The sequence below is a fragment of the Aptenodytes forsteri genome, unplaced genomic scaffold (assembly GCF_000699145.1).
Source record: "Aptenodytes forsteri isolate BGI_AS27 unplaced genomic scaffold, ASM69914v1 Scaffold26, whole genome shotgun sequence".
NCBI lineage: Eukaryota > Metazoa > Chordata > Aves > Sphenisciformes > Spheniscidae > Aptenodytes > Aptenodytes forsteri.
Genome location: NW_008794125.1, coordinates 5,787,140 through 5,812,868, shown reverse-complemented (window position 1 = coordinate 5,812,868; position 25,729 = coordinate 5,787,140). Strand labels below are relative to the sequence as shown.

General features: G+C 44.9%; 1 protein-coding gene across 2 annotated transcripts; it reads left to right on the top strand.

Annotated features, from left to right (window-relative positions):
- Positions 1 to 5,112: 5,112 nt before the first annotated feature.
- On the top strand, positions 5,113 to 24,230 carry CARHSP1 (calcium regulated heat stable protein 1). 2 transcript variants are annotated; one of them, XM_009278080.2, is made up of 4 exons: positions 5,113 to 5,201; positions 7,828 to 8,020; positions 10,974 to 11,096; positions 23,896 to 24,230. In XM_009278080.2, exons 2-4 carry the CDS (start codon positions 7,848 to 7,850, stop codon positions 24,056 to 24,058), a joined length of 459 nt encoding a protein of 152 aa, XP_009276355.1. In that variant the 5' UTR covers positions 5,113 to 5,201; positions 7,828 to 7,847; the 3' UTR covers positions 24,059 to 24,230. The 2 variants fall into 2 exon arrangements, with proteins under 2 accessions (XP_009276355.1, XP_009276347.1); XM_009278072.2 differs by having other exon boundaries at positions 5,137 to 5,211.
- Positions 24,231 to 25,729: the final 1,499 nt, after the last annotated feature.

The following is a 25,729-nucleotide window of genomic DNA, read 5'->3' as shown; positions in this document are numbered from 1 at the left end:
ACTCATAGGAGGTTATTGAACACTACTGTGCAACCTTTAGTTTGGCATTTTAACCGTACATCCAGGATGCTGGGAAGATGTTGAGGGTAAGCACCAGTGTGTACTCACCTTATACTTAACTCTGACCTAGGCAGCCACACCTGGCTACCAGCGTCAGACTGAGTAAAGTCATCCTGACCTTCCCCCATTTCACTGCAGAAGTCCTTTGTGGTCTCCCTTCACGCTTCCCTGTCCCTTTATTACAGCCTGTATGGGACATGGGAAGACTAACTCATATCTGGAGAAACCAACACTTGCTACTGGAGGTGACGTGTTGTGTACTTGGCTCCAGGGAAAGAGCGCTTGGAGCAGGGCTTTGGGAGTTGGCGTATGTGCTTCTGGTAGTGTGGGTGTTGCTGGCAGTGATTTTGCAAGCAGCTGGGCAGTGCTGTGACACAGTGTCACTGTGCTGCTACAGAAACAACCATGTTTGTAGACTGGCAGTTCATGCAGAAAGCAGTTGGCAGACTGAAAGCAAGGCAAGATGCCGGGTGTCACACCCCAGGCTTGTGCTGGCTCAGCATTGTGTTCTTGCTAGTCCAGGAGTGATGATTCACGATCTGCCTGCAGCCGTGCCTTGGACTGGCTCAGGTCTGGGCCGTTAGCTGCCCCAGCAGCACGTGGATGGGTGTAAGACCTCATCGCCATCATGGTGGTTCCCACCTGGTCCCACCATATTTGGTTGGTGAGAGGCTGCTGTGTCCTGCTCAGGTGCAGGCAATGCAAGGGCTGATGCGCAGGTCTGTCTCCCAGACTTGCTTCAAGTGTGGTGTTCTGTAACCTGCAGATTTGCATGAGCAAGGAAATGAAGCTGTACACACAATCTTTAGACTTACCATGGGCTTACATTTCAGGTAAGGTAACATCTCCACTGTACAATGCGGCTTGGTGCTGGAGATGGCCGTGCTCACCACGTGGGAGTGGGTTTCAGTGCACAGCACAGGCTAACGCCATGCAAACAGCAGCTCCGGAGCAGAGCACAGCTCAGTCTGTTCCAGCCTTAGCCTTGGTAATGCTATGTGCCCACTCTTTGCAGCACCGCAGCCTTTTCCCCCCGCTGATAAGGCAGGGTTTCCTAGAGCCGCTGCAACAGCACTTTTCCCTTGCTGTTTCCATGCCCTTCTCATACTGTTTTCTCATGGCCTTGTGCCTGCAGCCATGATAGGGCATGGTGGGTGCTCATGAGAATCCCCCCTCTTCCTGCTGTCCCTGCCTTGTTGTGGACTTTTTGGTTTGTACTGGAGATAACCAAAGCAAAGTGAACAGCACTGCAGGTGATGGTCATTTAAACACTTGATGACATTAGCCAGTAATATATGTGCACAGGAACTTAAGTCACTGGGCAACACTTGCACCTGATTAGCATGCACTAATTATCACCATCATCTTCAACCATCATCTTCATCCTTGCTTGGGAAGAGCTCCCAGAGGAGGATGCTTGCCTGGGACCTGTCATTGCTTGTCCAGGCTCGCCATGAGCTGGGGAGAGTTTTCCATGTCTTTTAGTCTGTTCTTTAAACAAAAAGAGTTAATAAGTGAGATTTTGTTAGCAGGCTGAAGTCTTGGACTTGTGCTGTAAGAGAGTGTGAGGGGAGGTGTGCTGGTCTCAGGACAGCTCTGTGCCGTTGCCAGCTCGGCGACTGCTGCCCAGCATTGTCCTGAGGAAGTTACCTTACTGCTGGGTGCTGTTGTGTTCTGCTCACACTGAAATACTTTTTGACAAGATGTGGAATGAAATATGGTCCTTCTCATATTATTGTGCACGCTCTCCCTTTAGGCAAATCCTAGTGAGCGCTATCACTTGTGGCAGCCGACACACTACAGCTGGTTACGGCTTCCTGTGTTTGCTTACAAGCGAAGGACCCTGGCTAACTGTTCTGGGCAATTGGGAGCAAGAAGTTTATGCAGCATCAATCACGGCAATACTGGATTTCTAGCGAAAGAGGATTTTGATTCCTCTGTATTTTTGATAGAATGAGCCACAGGGTCTCACCATATATCCTTCAGTATAACCATAAACCAGTTGAAACATGTACCTAATCTAACTATCCACTCTATTCCTTAACCTAAATGCATTTTTTTTAAGTGCATCTGGCAGCTTACATGAACAGTGGAAAATACTGGACTGTAAGAAGTCCTCATCTTTATCAATATACTTTATAGGCTGCTGATGACTTAGTTCCTCTCCCACCCCTTTCTGTGGTCTCTGCTGTGCAGGGCTGGTTTGTGCTGCTTGGGCAGCATTGCTTTCAGACGCAGCAAACTGCTCGCTAAAGGAGCAGAAGGGCAGCCACAGTGTTTGGGGAAAAGGTGTTCGCTGCTGAGACTGCTTGGAAATAGCTGTTGCTGCTTAAACTCAACCCTGTTTTAATCCAAATTAATTTGTATGCACAAACAAGCAATAGGAATTTTCTGTGTTGTATTTTGCTTACCTTATAATTAGGCTTTTCCTGGACATGGGGACAGTTGGGCAATGTCCTGGTGTCCATTAACTGCCAAATCGCTATAGTCTGTGGGCACTCCTCTGCAGCCTCTAAGAGCGTGATGTTTATACTGTAATCCTTTGTGTTGACACGTCATATGCATGTTGCAACTCCTCTGAGTTTCAGTGTTAACTGAAACACCAGTATTAATTGCGGAAAGTTAGTCATGCAAACTAAGCTGGAAGGGGAAGCTTTTTGAACCAGCTGTTCCGTAATTATGTGTGTTTCGTAAGTGCTTAACTCTGTGATGCAGGAGTGCTGTGATGCTCTGTGGCGCTGGGATCCTTGTGTGCGCTGGGGTCCGAGTGCCAGAAAGTGCTTTGGAAAGAAGCTGCAGGTGGGAGCAGTACTGTGGCCTGGTGCTCAGGGTGAGTGGGTGCTCGGGTGCCTCAGAGAGGTGCCAGGGAGCTGGGAGCTGCTTTAGGAGAACCGGGGGCACCCTTGGGAGCCAAGCACCCCCAGTTCCTCTCCTTCATCAGGGCAAGGTAATGTGGGGAGCAAAGGGTCCCGGTGCCTTCACTCAGTAAATGAGAGCAAGGGACGTACTGTTGGGAATGGGCACTTTGGAGCAGAATCAGTCTCTGTAGTGCTCACCATGTGTCATCGAGCCGTGCTTTTTTCTCGTGCTGAGAAGAGCTTGTAGCTGTCAGCAGAAGAGCAGGCAAAACTCATGTGTTTACCTGCATGGCTTCCTTAGAGAAGGAAAGAAATGCAGCTGTGTAGAAAAAATGTGGAAACCAGGGCATTTAAAAGTGAGTCGCTTTAAAAAGAGTTCTTGACGTTGTTTCTAAATCCAAGGAAAGCCCAGAAAACAAACAGATTTTCAGATGTCCACATTCCTCTTAGAGGTTGAAATGAAAGAGCTAACTTCCAGCAAAACCCAGCTGAAAGCAGCTGCTCTTGGGGTATAGAAACCTCGCTCTCTCTTTGAGGAAAGGCCTGGTTTTCCAGGCGTGTGTGGCCAGTGCTGTCCTGTTCATAGACCGTTGTGGTACCTTCTGAAAGCAGCTCCCCCAGACAGTGTCAGTTCCAGGCTAAGGAGGCTAGAAAGAGCTTTTTCTCTGTGCTGGAGCACTGAAGCACGCAGAGCAGTGCTTCCTGGGGATGAGCTCTGTGCCTGCGGGAGGTGTTGCAATGTCTGTTGTGTAAGAAAGAAACCATTCATAGACGGAGAGATTTCCTTGAGTCTGTCACCCTGCCCTATCCGTTTTGACTTTTTTCTAGGCATTTCCTTTTAATTAAAAGTGAGACTAGTTTTCTATGGTAGTGTTGTGCTGGTCAGAATGGATAACTTCCCCAAAACTGCTATTTTTAGGGTATTTTTTAGAGGTATGGGGTAGACTTAAAAAAAAATAGAAAAAAAATGTATAGATATATAGAGAAATGATGGTGGCACTTACATGCCCCCAACCTTAATTACTTCAATAGATTTTTTTGCTAGTATTTTATGGAGAATTTCAGAAATTTCTCCAGCATGTATTGCGCTCTGTGCTTTGTAGGTCACCTATTAGAGATGACATTTTGGGGTCTCTGTGTACACCCATTGGCCAATTGTTCTGGAAAAAGTATGGTAAAGAAATACACTTTTGCTTTGGAATGTTAAATTCGTCTATTGTTTCCATAATGCGTCTGTGATTTATTTTATTTATATTTTAGTTTGGTGCATACCTACAGTCTAAAAAAAAATAGTAAAAAAATCATGTTGGTGAAAGAGAAATGATGCATGTTGAAATATGGGCAGGTTTAAGGGTAAGGTGGCACGTGGCTGGAGTTTCCTAAAGAGTCTGAAAATATCACCACCTTGCGTCATGTTACATGTTACATTCATTTTGTAAATACCCGAAGGCAAATATTTTGCTGGCTCAAGCAGAAGAGAGATGCTGTATGTATTGTCCTTCCTCTCTGTCGTAGCTGGAATCTCACACTGCAGGGCTTCTTGTAGCTATGATTTGCTGCTTACGAAGTACTGGCTGCCTTCACAAGGCACAGCAAGCGGGATGCTGGTGGGGAGCTGGGGCAGGGTGCTCCGTTAGCGCTGTCTGGGGTTTGTGTGATGTCCTCCTTGCCATGGGCACGTGGAGAGTGGTGGCTGGACTGGAGGGACAGAGGAAAACTAATGGAAACAGCGTGGGAGGTGGGTGGGAGATGTAAGAAGTAGGTTTGTTCAGCTAGTCACAAAGAGGGGAAGGTATTTGTGGCTGCTGAGGAAGGGCTGGTAGGCAGCTGTCTGAGTCCCAAGGGTGATTCCTGATTTGCAGAGGGTCAGTTCAGAATCCAGGATAACATCTGAAAAGCATCTTTGAAGACTACCAGTAACTGCATTTGGAAGGCAAAACTTGTGTGAAGAGGAAGGCTGGGAGTGCTGGGGGCGTGGGGTTTTGGTTTGAGTGTTTGCTGTAGGCTTCCTGCGTAAACACTGCCCAGTCTCGGAGTGCCTCCAGCTGCGCCTTCGAGTGGGGATAGCGTTTCTGCTCCTTCAGGAGTGCTGCCAATGGAAAGGAGTTAATCCCTGTATGAACAACATCAAGACAGTGGCCACACCAGAACAAACTGAAATAGCTAACCTCCACTTTTGTCTTTGAAAAGGTTCAGATGAAGTGATCTTCTGCACTGAGCAAGCTGAGCGGAGGTTCGCAGGAGGCACGAGCTGCTGTCATCCCGCTGTATGCAGTGCACACGGTAAAACTTGGTAATTCAGTGTCCAATCCTTTTCATTGTGTCTGATTTTTACAATTGTCAGAGAAGCCCAAGAGGCAAACGGATGTGCTGGTGCACTTGCACATGCAGTGATACAGCATGCATGCCAATACAGAATGTTGCTGAGCTGTAGCGTAGCACAGGCTTCCTATTGCTGCTTGTTTGCATCCCTTCCTCTTCTGAGCTGTACTCAGTTGCTGCAGTGGGTGTGAAGTCGAGCGTAGCTGCCCCTGGCTGCCTCCGGCTGCGTGCATTTGTGTATCAGCTCTCACTGAGCTCTGACCACGATTTAGGACTTGTGTAATAGAAATTATGAGAGTTGAGGCCATTCATCTACTTTGGCCGTGGGCAGAGAACAAAAAGGGTATTTGTACAGTGAAATGGCACTGAATGTTCTACATCACTGTTTTATTTTATGTTTACAGAGCAGAGGGCACAAAAATAACATAAATGGGAACAATAACGTACGTTAGCACACTTCTAACTCCATTTAGCCATCTTTGTTTGCAAATATTTTTGTGGTTCATCTGTGTTTTAAAGAAAGGAGGGAAAATTCTCCTGTCTCTCTACCCTTGTTTGAGGAAGGGGACGGGCAGTACTTTGTGGTTGGCTCTACTGTATTGCTGTGGATGGATAAATAGCTCTGCATTTTGCTTGTCACCTGACAAGCTGGTTTATATTTAGATTAGGAGAGAAAGCGTGCGATTCCGAAAGCTGCATTTTCACTTGTGGAAAGGCCAGACCATGTGTGCTGAGTTATCAGAATGAGATTTTAATTGTTTGCTCTTATTTTTCCTGTGACTTTATTAGAGTTATAGTCCTGCTATGTCAAACACGCATCCCTTGAAAGCAAGGCACCCAAAGGAGAGGTCTTTTGAAATCTGAGGAGGCTTCCTCAGTACCAGCCAGCACAGCAGGTCTCTTTGGAGGAAGAGGAAGTTTGGAAAATCCCATCCCTTTGGTGTTATCATCTCGGTCTCAGCTGAACGCTGTGCCATGATGCTGGGCGGGGCATTAGCTCATGGGTGGCAAACGCCATCTGTATTTGAAACGCCATTCGTAAAGCTGTGGTTTTGTTTTCAGCTGAGTTGTTGCTCTTGAGAACAGTGTGGAAAGCTCAAGCTGGTACACGAGGGAACATGACTATTCACTTCTACCTTCTCAGCACCCTGAGTAATTAAACACAAAAGCCTTTGTTCCCTGGTGACTTCATTCTTAAGAGGCCTCTTTAATTTTAGTCCTTAGTTTCGGGAAGAAATAATGGGAATTTGTCATTGACAAGAAGGCTGCATCTCTCAAATGTCATGTGAAGGATCCACTCCATAATTTATGGGCTAGGGAGTGTGGGTGTCAAAAGGAGGGTGCATAATGGTTATGATAGATTTCAGTTCAATGAAACTATTGGTCTTAAAGGCAGCTTTTCTTGGGTTCATGATATTTTCTTGACCCAGATCGCCACATTTCTTGCTAACTCATCCAGATACCCAGACGTTTTTAGATTTTCTTAAGTAAGAGTGTGGTAGGTTATTGGTTATTTTCGTTCAGCTTATTCCCCTTCCAGTGCGGACGGGGACTTGCACAGTAATACCAGAGCAGTGCTGCTTGATTTCTCTTCTTTCTGTCTCTGCTGCACCTGTAAGCCATGCATTCGTGTACGTAGAATGCTTTCTTATCAGTCCTTCTCTTTCCATGGATTCTGTGAGTTTTGCTTGTTGTGTGATGAGACATGTATTGCTGTTGGTGTGATGAGAAAGGGACCTTCTCCCTCCTCTGCTGCAGGACATGAATAAGAGCAAATCTGATGTGGGCTGCTGGGGGTCTGAATGCAAATGTGGACTACTGGCTTCCTAGTTGCTGGAAGATTGTGGCAGACTCAGACCTGCCAAAGGGGACTGCTGGGTCTGCCAGATCTCTGCAGGCTGGAGGGGTCATCTCCTTGCAGTCAGCCACTGCCTCCTGGCTTTGTCTGTGTTCCTGTCCTTAGCAGAGAAAATTAACTGTCTTGCTTTGTCTGAAGTGAATTAAGGAGCACTCGTATCGTTTTCTTCTTGCAGTCAAGCTGAAGGTGTTACGAGCTCTGACAGAGCTGTGCTAATAGCTGAGCAGCAGCAATGAATTTAGCATCGGTGACTGCACATTGAAACTAACCTCCAGCAGTGGAGGTGCAGCCTTTATTTCAGCATTTCTTCTTCTAGTGTTTCTTTCTTGTAACGTGTGTTTGTGTGCAGATGCAGGAGGCTCCTCTGTGCTGTCAGTGCTCAGACCCCGTCTGTATGGGAGCCGCGTGGGGCACACCAATACCTAGTGTTGGGGCTGAGCTCTGCTTCAAGAGCCATTGCCTGTGAGTGAGGTGGGAGTAAGCAAATATGTATTAGTTGTGGAGTAATCTATTTTCAGTGGAGCTTCCTAGTACAGCGTACAAAAGCTGTGAGATTTAAAAATAAATAAACTTAAGAACTCACTGACACAGAGCAGGAGCTTTTGGTGCAATTGTGTCCGTGTGTACGTCTGCAGGAAGTGAGTCATGTTCTTACAAAATTGTCAGCTGAAGAATTTGACTTTTATGACAATTCCCATTTTGGGCTAAATCAGATCTCTTCCTCTCTAGGTTTTTCTCAGGCGTCAGGAATGTCTTCTGAGCCCACTTCATCTGCTTCGCAGCAGTCCCCCACCTCTCCACCCTCACCCAGTTCTCTCCATCTGCCTGAAAACCGCAGGGTGAGGGATCGCTCCCCGTCGCCCTTGAGAGGGTACCTCATCCCCAGTCCGCTGCCCACCCGACGGACCAGAACATTTTCAGCGTAAGTACTGGGAAACCTGCATTTCATAGACACAACAAAACGATTGCCTTTGGGCAGGATGATCAACCCCCTGCCAAGGTGAAGGGAGTCGGGGGGGGGACGGTTGTATCTGGAAGATACTTTGGTATTTTACTGTTATCTCTTCTCCAATAAATTCTGATGCCACTAGACTTTTAGTCCAAATTGCCTGTAGCTTTTCAGTGCTCTCTTTGCGTAAAGGATGTTTAAAGTCTTTTGCACTCTAAGACCAGAGTTTTACAGGGAGGGGAAAATGCACTGAGATTTTTCAAAACAGAGTCTCTTGTCTGAAGCTTTGCTTCACTTCAGACACCGGGTTGTGGCTCTCGGGACCAGTTCCTGTTGGTGTTTCTTTGTCAGCTCCACCTCCTCCTTTGGCATGACCTCTCTTCTCACCACCCCTGAAGCACTGGACCGGACCTCACTGGAGGTCTTAGTTCTTTCACTCCTGACACCTGTGCAACCATCAGCCAGGTTACATTTTAGGGATGGTCCATGACCCTGTCACTTTTCAGTGGGCTTGTCTCCTTTTTCTGTTCAGCTTTCATATCTCCATCTTAAGATTGTTCAAATAGACCTGTAAAAGAATGTTATTTTTCAAGGTATGAACCCTGATCTCTTTGATTCTCTAAGATTATATGAGGTTTTCCATAAAATGAGATGAGGTGTGTTGCTATTGATAGTTATTTAAGGTAGTGATCCCACAGCAGAGCTGGCTTTCCCTGAGCTTTCCTGTGATGCCATGCAGGCTCCTGGTAGCCCCCTGCCCGAAGGGGACTCCTCCACAGTGCAGCAGCAGAGGGTGGCATTGCAAGGTTTGGCCATTGCAAAAAAATTCCCAGTGCCTGTGATGGGTCTCCCAGTGAGGTGCTGACCTGCAGAAGGCAATGTGGGCTTCTTTGTTAATCTCAGTGGCCTTTGAATCAGGGTCTGAGGGTATAACATGAAGCTGTGGTCAATCCATTGCACTTCTGCCACAGTCTTGGAATTACTTCTGTGTAAGGGAGGTCTGGCAACGCCAAGTGAAACACTGTTGAAGTAAGATCTCAAACCCACAGCTAGCCTATTTTGTGCTGCTTAATCTAGTTGGCATGCTTTTTCCTTTTTGCTTCTTGCAGTGTTACCCAGCTCTCTTCTTTAAGAATTATCCATGCGGATTTAAATAGCATCAATCTCAATGATGCTTCGTATTATTACTTCTGTATTCAAAATGAGGCGAAAAAGAACAGAAGCAGCAGAAGAAAAATATATATGTTGTCAGTTCCAAAAGCCTTCAAATGCCCTAAACTTTGTAATGGAAGTAGATTGCTAAAAGGAACATAATTGACTTGATAATTGGGATTGCCCTTGAAAAGCAATTCCAAGCTAGCTTGCCTCAGTACTGTGTTAATAATGAGCTCTTTGTAATTCTTCTCAGCTGTTAATCCTAGTCTGGTTCTTACAAAACTAAAGAATTTGTTATTTGGCTTCCACAGTTCTTAAATCATTAATTAGTGTAGGAATCTTGCTGTATTTGTTTGCCCCGAAAATCAAAATAGCTCTAAATTTTTATCATTATTTTTTAGTGTCCTCTTTAAGCAAGAAGAGCTCTAGGTGAGCTCTGGCCCCACAGTTGTATGGAAAAGATGAATGTGACAGGCTTATTATTCAGTGGGATTATTTAATTTTGGTTCATTGCAAGTGTGGGGCCTTATCCCCCACAGTGCTTTATCTCCTTGAATGATGCAGTTGAACTTTAATGGCTTATTTAGGGCAGCGAGTGCTTTTCTGTGTAACAAGCACTTGTGGGGTCAGGTGCGTCAACAGCTTTATAGAGCTGGAAATGAAGTGATTTAATGAAAATTTCTTCTTTCTTTAACACTTTCAACTGTATTTCTTTAGTGTTAGTTTGACTTAAGGAGCAGAGCTGTTACCACGTTTTTTAGTTATTTTTATTTAGACTTCAGTAAACTTTAAACATTTGGGAAAGTGATGTCAAAATTGCCATGATGTATGTAACCAAATGGCAACACGATCACTTGCTGAGTTTGAAGAATCGCACCAAAATCCTCATGGCATGAGAAGGTCCTGATCTAGTAATGCCTCTGTGTAAACCCTGTTAAGATGTCTAAAACAGCTGGCTTCATTAATGAAAGTATTTGAGTGAGTTTGGATCCCTGGAGATTCAACTCGGCATGTTTGACAGGGAAAAGGATTTAATCATGCAGTTTTCAGGATGGGTCATAGATCATGCGAGTCGTTTTTCTTGATGGCAGTAAGTCATCCTAAAGGTTTGTCTTCAAATCTGTCTCGTTTTAAAATACAGGTCCCATGACAGTGGAGGAGGAGATCAGTCTTGAGTCTTGGTGTTATGCATACCAGTTAGGCTTCGTAGCCTGCTTGGAGTCATTTGGAGGTGAAATACTGGCTTCCCTGGATCCTAGTCTGGCAGGATAACAATAGGCATGCATGCAGAAGGGTGTGTGTGTATGTGTGTATATACATACATGTGTACGCATTTATACATGTCTCTACGCGCTGCATTCTCTCGATACTACATACACATGCTTACTGTTAAATTTGTGAAAGCGCATACACCACCTAGGTGCATTTTGGTACTCTCGAACTCATGAAAGGTATAAGATGCTTACATTTAGTATAGTGTCCAAAAGAAAATTTGGCAGGGTGATACAGCAGATGGATTCAAGATGGCGACTGATGGATTATAATGCTAGCAAACATCTTCATCATCTTTATCTTCCTTAAAAAGGCTACAGCAAAACATGTGCAGTGTATGAAACTGAGTATTAAGCAGTTGCTACAGAGGAGTATACTCGCTGGGAGTGAGTATTTGGATCATTGTGCCCGTTTGCTTAGTGTGCTCTGGCTGACACACCTGGAAGCTGTCGCATTTGTGCTCAGCAATGAACTGCTCTTTTTGTGCTTTCTTTTGCAGAACTGTGAGAGCATCAGAGGGTCCCATCTACAAAGGTGTCTGTAAATGCTTCTGTCGCTCCAAAGGCCATGGCTTCATTACCCCTGCAGATGGAGGGCCTGACATCTTCGTACACATCTCGGAGTAAGTCGTCTGGGTGGCCGAGGAAGGCTGGAGCTTTGGCTTGCCTAAATTACCAAATGCTTTTGACGTTTCAGATACAAAAATGGTTTATGATCCATCACCCTTACCTCAGCAAAGAGGAGTTATGCAGATGTTACTGGCAGCGATAGATTATGCTGTTCTTTTCCTGTATTACTGTAAATCTGTTGAGTTAAAAACTACAAGATGATTCTGTCAAATCTCTTAGAATAAGCTGTGTGGTTTCACCCAGACCCAGAAACTTACATTTACCTGAAGCAAATCATCTGTGCAGTATTCAGCTTTAATTTAGAGATTTATGACACTGAAAATTCACTACTTTTACTTTGTACTGCTTGTACCATTGTTAAGCTAAAGGTTAATTACCTTTACTGTTAAGAAAAGTCATACTTTATTACTTCCTTGAATTTATCTAGCTTCAGTTTTGAGCAGTTTCTAGCTAAAGCTTTCTCTGTTAAAGGGTTCATTACTACCTCCACTTTTTTGCCTTGAACAAACTGAGAACCATCACCTCTGAGTCTGAATCTACCTTTTGATAAGCTAAACAGATTAAGCTTTTCAAGTCCCTCACTGAGAATTTTTTCTCCAGCCTAAAACAGTCTTTCCAGTCTCTCTTCTAAGTGTGCTGTAGAATTTAAATATCATTTTAAAACAATACACTGTACACATACTTCCAGTATATGGAGATAAAATCTCCTCCAGACTCCTGCTCCGTTTCTCTTTCTGTACATCCCATAGTCGCATTAGCCCTCTCATCCCTAGTCTTTTGCTGAGTTGCTTATCTGCTCTGACCTCGGCATCCTTTGCAGCGTCAGAGTTTGGTGCAGTCCCAGATGCAGTCTGGCACCCCCGACAGCAGTGTTTGCATTCCTTGTTCCTAGATGTATGACTTCATATTTGGTTGCACTGCAGCACATCTTACTTGAATAGGCCCTCCCTGCCGGGGGTCCAGATCACGCTCTGTGACTGCACTGTCTTTGTTATTTATTGCTTGGCTAATCTGCAAGGTTTAATAGACAATTCTGTATTTGTTTCTAGATTGAGGTGTTGACCAGCACGGGGGCTGAAACTGGGTTCTGAGGGCATGCATTAAGATTGCTCAATGTTTATTCTCCAATAACCTCTTTTAGATCTATCACCAGTTTTTAGTCTACATATTGTTTACCATGTTGAAGCTGTATAATCCTTATCTGTTGTTTGGAGTGGTTATCTAGTGATAAGTCAACAAAAGCCTTACTAAAGTTACTCACATTGCCCCAGCTGTCTTTCCTGCTTGTGTGTGTAGCATGTGTCCTTGGAGAAGGAGCACATGGGCCTTCTTACAGTTTTCTGAAATGTTACTGCATGATGGGTATTGGCGAGCCAAAGCTTTTTGGGACTCTTGAGTGCAAATGGGCTGAGTGCTCTGACTTACGTGTTCAACCCAAGGAAATGTTATTTAATATCTTCCTTTTTGTTCGTCTAATACAAATGCACAATTTCTCCTTATTTCCTGAATAACTTAAAAACACTTCTTATATTACAATTTAAAAGTTTTACTGTGAACATCTAGTCTGACCTATACAGTTACTGATCAGCAAGGGTTTAGTTAAAACAGCCCTCTCACAGAAACATGAATTCCCAGCCCTCTAATGAATTCTTTTTAAAGAACTGCCTATTTTCAGTCTTGTTTTTTTCCTCCACGTTTTCTCTTCCAATTAGTTCAGTAAAATTTTCTTCAGTTATGTGAAATTAACCCTTTTAAAACCCTAGAGATAACTTTTTGATTGGGGCTGCCCTTTGTTTGTCTATACAAAATGTGAACTACTCTTTCAGGTGTTCCCCAGTTCCTATCCCATGGCCCAACACATCTTTCTCTCTGGGCCCAACCCCCAGTACTTGATGCTGGGTACACTAACTGCTCCTGCCCTCAATCCCCCTCCAATCAGCTAGAATTCTTAAACTACAGTGATGTTTTTCTGTTTGGCTATTTAAGACTCCCATATGTCTCCTACACTGAAATCCTTTATGACATTATGAAAAACACTTTTTGTCTGCTGTGATTTTTGGTGGTCTGTGCTAGAGGTCCCCTCTTGTCGGCTGTGCTAGTTGGTGTATTGATCCCGTATGCTTTCAAAATGCTTTGCCTGTCAGCCATCAATAAGCTATATTTGAGTAATTGTGCCCTGAATTTGGCGTGCCACCCTCCACTTTCTTCCACCCACTTGGTCTATCCTAAAAACACTATTGAATGAGTCACCAAGGTTGTAAAAGTTCATGGGCAACCACACTTCTTGATGTATTTTCAGCATGTTTATTTTGCTGACGTGTGTCCAGTTCTCTGCTTGCTCTCGCCCTCACCCAGCCGTGCCCTCAAATGGCCCCTGCACAGGAAAGCTGGAGCAGATGAACGATGAGAGGGGGAGAGCTGCTGCGTGGGCAGGGGGTGACAGGCTCTGGCCCACTCAGGTCTCAGCCTGAGCTCCGGCTTCCCAGGTCTCGACTTAGTGCCCTACCTGCTGGACCGGGCTGCTTCTCTTCATTTTTACTTACTTCATTTCAATCTAAAGATCACACGGGTGGGGAACTGTCTCCGTATGCCATGCTGCAGTACGCTGCAGTCTTTCTCCAGTATGGCAGCTCTCAAGTTTACTGTAGATGAGAAGATTGGAGGGGACCTCCTCTACCCCGTCCACTGCTGGAAGGCGCTTGTGCCTTTCTGGCAAATGCTTTACCCAACGCACTCTTAACAATTCGAGTGCTGGGGGTCTACTGCCTCCCTGGGCGATCTCTTCCTGTAATTAACAGACCTGGCTCTTAATTGTTTCTGATATTTAGCAGACGTCTCCCTTGCTTGCAATATGGCCCTTCACTCCTCCTTCCATCTCCACAGCAGTTAAATGATGTCTTTCCTCTTTAAGACTGTCATTTATGTGTTCAAAGACTGTTTTCCTTGCTCTTTCAGAAACATTTTAGCAAGGTTAGTTCATATGAATTTTGGAGGACTGAAGGACATGCTTTGTGCAACTTTTCTAGGCTTAGTTCTGCTCCTTTGAAGCCAACAGTTGGTTTTTTTTTTTTCTATTAAACCAGGACTGGGCCACTGTTTTAAATGTTTCTTATGTAGGTACTGTCTCAAAACTTAAATTCAAAAACAGCTGATGTTTCTGCCTCAACCTATTAGTAAAAAGTGCTATTATTGAAGTACTGAAGGTTTCAGTACATTGTGTTCTTTAATTAGTCTGAGTGTATTTGAATTTTTGGAAACAGCTTTTAGTGCTGGAGGGTGATGGTATCACTGTCTTAATTCTGATGCAAGGCAGCACTGGAAAGACGGATTAATAATGCCTTTCATTTCAGATTATTTCGCAGTGAGTTAGAAACATTGCTCTTTATTAATGGGAATTGCTTATTGCGGCAGCATTCTGTAACCATCACTGTGGCTCAGGGGGCTCCAATCACTCTGGTTTGCGTAGTGTGAGTTTTGAGATACTGCTTATGTTTATCATGCCATTCTTTTCTACCTATTTTACTCAGTTAAACCTGAATGTGAGAGCGATGTCAATCTGTTCACTGACTCAGTGCGGTATAGGCATCTACTTGTGAAATGAAAGAGGATTGTTTCTCCTGAATCAATTCTGCCTGAAAGCTAGGATTTCAGGAATGCGGATAAAATGGTACGCCAGTTTGGATTCGGCAAGATAGACTGTTCCTCTGTGTTCATCACTAAGCTGTGATGATTAGTGAAGGTCTTGAGCATTGGGTCCAGCTGCCTATCTTGCAGATTAATATGATTTTAAACATAAAAATTTAATTTGAGGAATTAAATTTTTTTGTTCCCTAAGCTTTGGGGAGCTGTAATAAAAATAAAAATGTCACACTTCAATGAAAATGTCTTCTGTAAAATGGGATGTCTGTTTCCCATAGCTTTCCATTTATTTTTGTAAGATAATAACACTTAGCGTGGCATTTCCATAAGTGAGCATTAGCCTAAAAATAAGGCCAAATATATGTGGCATTCAAAAGCTTCTTTACTTGGCATCCGCAAAATTTTAAATTTCAGTATCTGTGCGAGAGTTTAAGGTGAATGTGGGCATGTAGACATGTTTTACGAGTGGAACTTGCAGCAAAGCTGTGTTACTGTGAAGTTGGACTTGTCAGGTGTGTGTGGGTAGATATACAGTATAAGAAATGCCAGTTTGAAATGCAGGTTTTAAAGCCACACAGACAAAAAAACACCTTTATCTGTTTTAACGAGTGGCTCTGAAGACTGCAGAGAAGATCTGGTTTGGATTTTGATAACACTCGTGTGGGGCCACTTCTCCTTTTTAACCGATTAGGTACAAATGTACAAAACTGTACAATTAATGAGGGCAGCCTGGAGTTCTCTGGAAATGCTGACGCTGGTGGGTGGTAGCGTTTCCTTTTGAGCTGTCCTCATGCGGCAGGTAGAGGCATGGTGGCAGCTCCGGTGACAGTCGCCGCAGGTGGCGGCAGCTTCCTGGCAACACTCATGGCACTTTCTTGGGTCAGTCTGCGGGTAAAGCGTCTGCGGCGGAAACCCTGTACCACAACTGCAACACTGTCGATGCTTGAGATGGACAGATTAGAGCCAGCTCACACATGCCGACCTGAGCGGCCATTCCTGCCTGCAGACGCGTGGCCTGGCGCAGCAAGAAAGCTGTCGCAGCCCTGCCACCCAGCCACAGGCTCACTGCCGCTTTCTGCATTGCATGCACAGCGAGGCCTGCTTCCTGGTGTTTATTGGAAACACTTCTCAAGTTGGTATAAACAATTGTACCAGGAAAATGTTATGGTTGTTGAATGTGATCAGATTTTGTTTTTCTCAGTTCAATGCTTCACCCTTCTCCAGAACAGAAAACAAAATGTGCTTGCTAGTAGTGAGTGTAAAACCCTAGCTGGCAAACATGGGATGGAGTCGCTGAGATGGTAATTCCAGATAACGTCTCTGGAAAGCTGGAAGCAAAAGCAAATTCATTTGCCTGGAGTGAAATTTTTAAAAAGCCCTTAATTACGTTTTTAATAGTGACATGTAGTGCTAATGCTTTCATTTCCACCAGCCTGTATCATGATCCAAATTGATGGTGTTATTGTAGCATCGGTGCTGAGAACTGTATCCTCCTCTATCTTGCCTCCTCTGCTGCTGTTTCATAGCGGGAGTAAATCAGCTCTCACAAATACCAGCCGGTGTGGCTGTTACTGAAATGTAACGGCTCTGGTGGCTTCAGTTTCACCCTCTTGCCACTCTTCCCCTAGGTGTGGCATGTTTCCAGAGAGCAGATGGGGAGTCCCTGCAGTGCTGGCGGTTGAGGTCCCCCACCTTGTTGTGGGGATGGCTGCCTGTACAGACAGGTTCATATCAGCTCACCTTCCCAAGGGGGGGTCCTGGGGGCACGGAGCAAGGGGGATGGGGGGAGGTGGGGTGTGCATGCCTGTAGCGGCAGATCAAATGATGTGCTTTAGAGGACTGTGTAAAAATCCCACTCTCTGCTTTCCCAGTGTATTTGGGAGTGGGCGCATGATGGATACTCGTTTACTCTGGGCTTTTGCATTTGATGGGGATCTGGCCTGAAGCCTGTGGAGCTGCAAGGGCAAGGCAAGGAGGTAGTTCACTAGAGAGCAGTGACGAATGAATGACCACACTCTTGTTTTTTTTAAAGATTTTTATTTTGCAAAAGTAGCTGATTTAATGGAACAGAAAAAACGTGCGCAGTGCTTGTGGGTTTTCTGCAGTTTGCTAGTACTTGGCTCTGAAGGGGAAAATGCTGCATTGCAGAGGGGCCTTCAGGCTGTCCTTCAGGCTGGATTCCTGACCCCATGCTTAATGATGGCTTTGGAGAATTGACGCTATACTTCCCCCGGGATGTTGACACACAGCACCCTTGGGTCCCTGGAGGGATCTTGAGTTTGCTGTGCTTTGCTTGTGCGTTGTGTTGTGATCTCAGGAGATTATGCTTATAGTGCCTGTAACTCAGGAGTACTGAACAGAACAGCAGTGGTCTCTCAGTGGGCTCCCAGGTGGGGATACGGTCCCACTCCGCTGTTGCATCTCAGTTTCTGGCTATGCTGGAGATGTACTATCAGCTGCATCTTCCTGCAGGGAGGAACCCAGCTGCGTCCCTGCTGCTATCCTGCTGCATTGAGGAGCTGGCTTTGAGCTTTTCATGTCCATGGAGAGATCATCTTTTCATGCTCCTTTCTTTCCTCTGATTTTCTGCCAGGTCACTATGTTTAATGCAAAGTGTTAGTGCCACATCTCTTCTGGCTCTTCTGTGAAGCTGTTCTTCTGGTAGAGTGTAACAATATGAGTTGGAAATTAACTGATAATTATAAAAAACCAGAGCTGAATCTGAGCTGAGAGGACAAACCTTTCCAGCCTCTCTGCCTTTTCAAAGCAGAAAACAGTTTCTGCTGGCTGCAACCGACTGCTCTGGGGCTGCTGGGAAACCAAATCTGAGCTTTCTGATTTCCTTTGAAATACTTAAAGCACTTGATGACTTACCTGCTTTGGGCTGCACGCTTCCTTCCTGACGTGCTCCCTTTCTGGTACCTTGCTGCATCTGTTGAAGTGTCTGAAATAAGCAGATTATCTGGGGTGGGGAGGAGAGGCAGCAGAATACCAGATCTTACTTGAGAGGGGTTTGGAAATGAATAGAACATGGATAGCCTTTTCCTAAGGGTTCCCCACCCCCCCCCGCAGTTGGCTCAGAAAACTCACATGTTGCACTGGTACATGCAGGAGAGCCAGCTTGCTGTGGTCGTGATTGTAGCAAAACCTTCCCAGAATCTCCACCTAAATGATACAAACCGTAATAGGTCAAAGCCAAGACTTTTACTCTACCTGCAAGCCAGGCAGTGGGCATTGAAGACAACTGTGGCCACCCAAGGATGGAGGTTCTTTGTGGTTAGTGAGCACAGAACATAACTGCCCTGGGCTTTGGTTTCCAGATGCAAACAGTAGGTATTATTGTGACAGGATCCAAGTTGGATGCTTGCAGGAACAGGCATCTTCTGTACCTCTGACTGAGTCCACATAGGCATCCTTGGAAAGCTCTGCCTCTTGTGATCACCAGTTTCTTCCTCATGGTGCGTGGTGTGCTGCCTGGTGTTGAACTAGCTGCTGAAAGTAGATACAGAGCCATAACCATCCCTGAACGTGGATTCAAAAACCATGACTAGAGATCTCAGTAGAGAACTGGGCAAGAGGATGATGCATCTAGTGTGCTGGGAGGGAAATGCAGCTTCTGTCCCTGGACAACGCAGCTCCTGGGAAGATCTCTTTGCAATGGCACAGAGACCAGGGCAATCCCGTAGTAGAGACCTTGGATATTAACAGCTGGGATTCTTCAGTGTCTGGACCTCTTTCACACTTGTCTGTCCCAGTTACGAGTGTGACTGGTGGGTGAGAGGCAGCCCTGCTTTGCCTGCCAGCCGGCTTGATAAGGTCATCGCTGGCTTTGCTGATGAATGCTGGAGCTGTGAGCTTACCCCGGGACTGCAGGGGAGGGCTTTCAGGATTAGTAACTCGTAATAGTTCATTACTCTGTCATGGCCTGCTGTTTAATAAAAATACGGGTTTCCTGGGAGGTGTGTTGCGGTGTTAAATGAGCTTTAAGAAGCCCACAAGATAATACAGCCCATTGATCCATGGGCAGCGGCTATGTGGTGTGATCCATGGCAGGCTTGTTGACCAGCAAGGCTCTGAATTCACTGAAAACTCTTGTTCAAAAATGTTTCCATGTGACTTAGTCTTTGTCCCAAGAGGTTTAACTAGAGCCCTGGAATATGAATAGCAGCTGTGAGAAGGAAGAACTAGAACATTCCTTATTTAGGTAATTTCCTAATAACCTCCCAGTTCCCTAAAAATAGTGCAGGATAAAATGCTCCACTGTACCAGACTGGCGCTGAGCTGGGAAATGGGAGTTGCTGGATAATCTAAAACTCACTCTGTTGTGTCTCACTCTGACACTAACATCAGGAAAGCATTTCCTATTTTTAGCTTAATTTGTCGAAGCGTCTTAAAGTTCCTGGATACATAGGTATCCATTATTTTTAACAGAACATGCCTACCAATCTGTTAAATAGCAGTGAAAATTTCCATCTTCCTCTAGATCAACACTTAATATATAGTTAGGGTAAAAGTAAAAAATACAGATCTAAAAATATTTAATCAATATAGAACATGAAAAAAAGTCCATGTTTAACAACTTCTACCAAATTATCCAGGTAACTTATATTGTATATAGAGTGGCTGTTGTAGGCTGAATCTGTTCCAAGATCTCTGTTTACTTTCTCTGATCTTTTCCAGTTCATTTCCCTCCCAGAGCTTAAGACAATTGCTTCCTGATGGAGGATCTTCCTGCAGCTTTGTGTAGGGCTGTGCCTCCAGTGTCATACCATGTCATTACCTTTCAAGGGCCATAATACTGTTCGTTCTTGACACCATCAGAAGTACTGCACAATCTGGATGTTGTTTGTTCCTGCTTCTAAGCATCACATAGCGATAACAATGCTGGAGTAAGTCTGCATCTATGCCAGAAGCAGCATTTGGTGGGCAAACACTGTGCTGGGAACACTGTTCAAACAGGTTTACTCAGGCTGCAAACTAAGACCTTTGTCCTCTCGCTTTTCATGTGCACTGGGGGCAATGAGTTAATAATTTCATATTCGGTAGGCACCATGAGTAACTGGTAATCAGAAAGCTGCAGGAAAGAAAAGAACATCTGATCTGTGGGAGAAAAGTTTAAAGGCCAAAAGCATAAAATGAAATTCGAGCTGTTTGTGTGGCCACAACCTTTTTAGACAGCTGTGCAAAGGACAGGCCTGGTCTTGATGAGGTAAGGTCACCTCAAGAAGCAAGGAAAGAAATAAGACAAACTAGGGGACGAGAAGAAGCCGTGTTGGGGTTGAATGAGGTTTCATCACAAGCTTCAGTCTCTTGCAGTGTCAGTTTGGATAAGGGAAAAAATACAAGAAAGGATCTGACGCTGTCAGCATAGTGCTCGGTCCTGTAAGAAGTGCTTTCTGGTGGAGAAAAGTGTACCTTTCTGGGTAGCGCTTAGGGCTGTGCAGATTTTGGGGCTGATGTCATCTGTTTAGAGGAAGGAATAGGAGTAATTGACCTCATGATTCAAGTGTAAGAAATTTGGGTCAGCAAATGGTTTGTTTTGTTTTTCCCTGTGCAGACCAGGGGCTGTAGACGGTACTCCAACCAGTCATCTAATAAGTGCTGAGGGATGCAGTAGCTCTCGGTGATAGCTGAGAGTGTGTCCTCCAGCCTGGGTCAGTCCCTTTGCTTCTCCTCTCCCTGACTGCAGCCCGCCAGGCATACCGTTTCTGTGTGTGTACTGATTCACTTGTTCTTGATTTCTTGAAAAAATGGGACCACTTTGGTTACCAGTACACCTACAACCCCTTTCTTACCAGAACCCATCCTGGTATATATTCGTATTTCAATTTCAAACCAAACACCCCAACAAAACCCCCATCTTTTTTAGCACTCAAGCTGTACTTCTTCCTCACTTGAATTTGAAAATTCAAGGGATAACTAATTTATATCTGGTTTTTGGGAGCTTAAAACACTGCCTTTGTGTATTGGCATGTCTTTGGAGCTTCATGAGATGTTGTGAATCCACTTTCCTTCTACATTAACCATACCTACTGATATCTTTTGCAGATTGCAAATGTTTATTTCGCTAACTGCGTCTCATCCTGTTTTACAGGAGCTTTTAAAGAACATGTAAGGTTCCTGTTAGTCAAAAAAAACCTTTCAGCCAAACATGAGATCCCTTCCTGGGCAGGGCATCCGTTTCATTTGATGCCTGCAAAGTGGTGACTCTGAGCTCACTGCTCGCTGTGCGTGTTCATCCTCTGTGCAGGAATCAAAGGCAATACCTGGGGCTGTGGAGTGGGCGGCTGTAATGTCAAGAGGAGATGCTGCTTTAGTTCCAGCCCCATGTAACTGCTCTGCCTGTGCTCCCTGAAACAGTGTCTGCAGCTGGTCCCAGTGCTCAAGGCCACATGAAGAAACATGTTTCATTATGACTTGTTCCAGTGGCTGAGCTGTACTTGAGTCAGTGTAGACTTTCCGCTTCGGCTCGTGTTGTCTACGTTCATTAGATCTGAGCTAGGAAATGTTTCTGCTCACTGTTTTGCTAGTCCTGTGTTCCTTTGTGTGGATAAAATGTCTGTGCTGTGTTGCCTTCCACTGGAAGATGCTACCTTCCTCAGGTGGGACTGACATCCTGCATAGGTTGTGTTGCGAGTTACTGCTCATGGGAATGTGGTTTTAGCTCAATAGCAACATTTTTTTTGGCAACAAGGGATCATTCAAGAGATTCAAGTGGGAAAGATCATGTCACTTTTTTACATGGCATTCCTATTTTCACTCGTGGTTTGACCCTCTCTTGTGTCTCTTCTTGGGGCTTCATGTCCACTTGTCAGGCTCTGAGACAGTACAAGTAGCATCTTCTCATCCTTGCTTGAAATCTTCTGTTTCAAAGTCAGGGTAAGCTGCAGAGAATTTGGTGGCAAATTCCTCTGGCAGTAAAAAAGGAAAACTAATCTCTGTTCCTGAAAGGACAGTAAGTATTGGGTGTGCAACCCCTTCACACCTGAAGAAATCTTAAACTTGTTAGAAATGGGGGAGGTGGGGTATAAGTGAAGGCGATAACTGAAGAGGACAGCCACAGCAAGAGACTAGACGTGGGAGCTTGGACATAGTCTGTCCAGTGTGATACAGGGCTGGGCTGACAGGTTGGCCTGGAGACTTTGGAAGTAAATAAAGGTCAGTTGGATCAGCCTGCGTGGGGAGGAAAGGGCTGTCAGGTCTGATGAAGGAGGCTTTATCTTGACTTTTCTGTAAATATTTTTTTCTGCCTTCAATTTACTGCCATTTTCCCAGGCACTGCTCTGAAGAGTTCAGCTTAGAACATGCCCTCTTGGGTCTGATTCCCGCAGTCACAGGCAGCGCTGGAGTAGGGGTTTAGCCCAGGGAAGTAAAGTCTGAAGGACATGTGTTTCAAGCCACAGGCCTTGGGAATGCCTTTAACTCCTCGTAGCAGGTTTTAGAATCCATATTTAGATACAGGAACATTTTCAATATCATGTTGATACAATCAGTTAGCAAACAATGACTTTTCTTCTGAATTTCCCATGGGAGAAGTTATAATTTATGGGTCAGTTTTAGCTTCCCCTGTGCATGCCTGCTTACCCCGTCTCATCCCTGAGTACAGGCTGCTTCTGCTCAGCCACAGCCCGATGCACCAGCTCCCTGAGCAGCAGTCGTGATGCACAAGTTGGAGGGGAGCAGAAGCTGAGGCAGCCCTTAAAGGGGGAAGGGTGGGGGAGAAGCAGTGCAGGAGATGAAGCTGAAGCAGTTTTGCAGAACTGGGGGGAGAGGCAAAATCTGATGTGAAGTTACAACTTCAGTAAGTGATGGTATATTTGCCTCCTATCAGTCCTGCCAGTCTTTCCTGCAATAGAAAAGCCATAACAATAATGGGTCACAAGATGAGAGTGGATACGAAGGGCACTGCTAAAATCTTAGGTCCCTGCAATAACAGAAGCACTTGTGGGGTAAAATTCCTGGGTGGTGTGAGTATGTTCCCAGTATGCTCTCAGTGAAGGCAAATAAACTCAATGGTGTTTATCTGTTCACAAATACAAATGCTGCTGAGAAACACTGAAAAATCCCTCAAACAAGAAGAAACCTAGAGCCTAGGTTGTCAGAGAAGGGGAACCTGAGCATGGGATCGCATAGGTATGTTTGAAGAAAGGTAAAGTAGCATCCTTTCTACTGTCAGAGAATCACAGCAATGCAGGTTGGAAGGCATCTCTGCTTGTCTTCGTTGGCGCATGCTGGGATTTTTATTAAAAAGCTCTCATCTTGAACGCAGCAGTAGAAGCGAGGAATGCTGCTACCCTTTGCAGTTCTCTGTTTCATCAGTACATAGTTCTGTACAGAAGGTGACAGCCCTTTTGCCATTTCCCACTGTTTCCAGGTAAGGACTCGCCTGCAGTAACAAATGCACAGTGCGAGTTCTCCAGCATCCCACGTCATCATGCTGGTAGAGGCTAGGTTAGGAGTGAGCGACTCTTGGAAATCTTCCTAAGTGCTGGATGCTGGAGGAGAGTTTCTGCGGTGTAACATGTCAGGGTCACAGAACTCTCTCTTTTCACAGCAAGTCATTTTGAAGTAGTCCACATGGTGTCTTACTTGGGCTTTTTTTGTTTCTGTACCTCAGATGAACTATGTTATGGTGGAGTAACCTAAAGATAAAATCAATGACTGACATGGTACAATCCTTCTTTAAAAAAAAGAAAAAGGGGGGGGAAGAGCTTCAGAAGCGTGAGAAGAGGGGGGGGAATCAACTTCCTATAGTTTAAAAAAACAAACTCCCAAGTGAAGCGCCAAACAGTGTCAGCCCTGCCCTCTAGTGCTGCCGGTGAGTAAGAGATGGTTGCATGGTTCACAGCAATGTTGTCCAAGGCCGCGCTCAGCTGATTATTTTTTAAGGCATGTTAGAGTGTGGGGTTTTTTGTGTTTGTTTTTGCTTGTTTGTTTGGGTTTTTTAGGGTGGTGGTGTTTACAGTGTTTTCATAAGATTTTGCTGCAAGGCAACCAAAACCAACCTCAAGCTTTGGTGGGTGATGGGCTCTCTAAAAAAACCTGAAGTATCTTGAGAACCTAAGATAATCATTATGATAAAAATTTAAGTAAGTTGCAAAAGAGTAAGAGCGTTTATGTGATTTATGATTAACTGAAGCTTCCCCTCCACAGTATCGAAGGCGAGTATGTTCCCGTGGCAGGCGATGAGGTCACCTACAAGATGTGCACCATCCCACCGAAGAACGAGAAGCTTCAGGCGGTGGAGGTGGTGATTACCCATCTAGCTCCTGGAACCAAGCACGAGACCTGGTCGGGGCACGTCATCAGCTCCTGAGGTGTCCCGGAGGGAGTGCGGCCGCTGCCTGCATCGTCACTGCTCAACAACTGGCTGCAGGGGACCCGTCCTAAGAATATTCTACATATTGTGCGGGAGGAAATTCCGCATTGTCAATAAAGCAGAAGTAGGCCAAAATTACTATTTTTACAGCTGGCCTCTAATTAAAAAAAAAAAAAAAGGCAATTCAGATGCTAATGAAAAATATCTATTGTAATGTGTTTACAAAAAACATTTTAAAGAGACCTAGTTTGTGTGCTTGGTGGAGGGGGGGAGGTTTGGTTTTTCTTTTATCTTGTGAACTGATTCCAGAAATGCCCAGGGGAATGGGGGAGAGGTTTGAAGGAGAGCTCTTCTAGCGCGGACGGCCGTAGCAGAGGCATGACTCCGAGGCCCCAGACGTGCGTGAGCACTGTGTTCCCTTGAGCTGCTCTTGTGTAAGAGTTGGAGTATGCTTATTGCTGGTAACATGCCTGAATGCCTTGGCTTGGGAGAGAGAGGTGTTCATTGCTGCGATTTGTTTTGCTTGTGGAAGGAAGTTCACAAGCAGAGCAGCTGCTGCAGGGTGGAAAATCTCCATCTGGTGGTTACGCTCCGATGGCCACGGCTGGGTGCCCTTCAGGTGCACCGTTTGCAAACGGCACATCTGCATACGTGTGGAATATTGTGGTTTTAAAGCCTGGATTGTTTGTGAATTTACTTAGGTGCCTTGATGGTTGACTAGCAACAGATTTTATAGGCCAGTATTAAAAAAAAACCAACAAACAAAACAAACCAAAATTTAAGAAATTTGCTTCAAAGTAAGTGGTAGAAAGCCATAGAGTAGTGGATACTTCATAGCCTCTGACTATGTCTGAATTTAGGCAAAGCTGAAGATTACCTTCTTGATTGCATATAGTTGAAAGTCTGCCACGGTATTTCACTGGGCAGGCAGAATAACTGCACTTCTGAAAAGCAACTTACACGCTGTTCAGATGACTGTGTATAAAATACTGTGCGAGTTACTTAATAGGCTCAGCTGTCTTGGTGAAGTAGATTCTGCAGCTGTTTCCCTGGAAAACTTGCTTGGTAGGATGTGATATTGTCACCCGTGCCCTGACTCTTCTCTGCCTGCAAGATTTCACGTAGTTGTAGTGCAACTGAGTTAGTTCTGTTCCTGTTCGCCTTCCACATCTTTTTTTCAAATGAAGCATTTTTCTCTATTCTGTTCCTAACAGTGTTCTGTTCCTAACAGTGGATTTTTATTGACTTTGCAAATAAAAAAACCAAACAAACGATGGCATGCTACTCTTCTGTTAGTTTTGTGAAACGGTGTAACTTCAGTTGCCTCTTTGCAGTTTTAACAATGGGCGCTCGCTGTCATGAAATGTCTTAAGACCCTTTCACAGCAGGTGATCCGTTCTGGGGTCTGACCTGGGGAGAGCACAGATGTGTGGAGGTTAGTAACTGCTGTGATGGCTCGTTTTACCTCAGCTGTGCCTGTATTACACTGTAGTGTATGATAATGACCAGCCTGTAGCGGGGGTTTTTATTAACCGTAAGACGTAGTAGTTGTGGTTTTAACACTATCCAGCTTGTTGGAATATCACACACTGCTTCCGTTACAATAAATGCGACCATTATAATGCTGTAACGTATGTCTTCAGTCTGCTCTCTGCGTAGTCGGCGTTG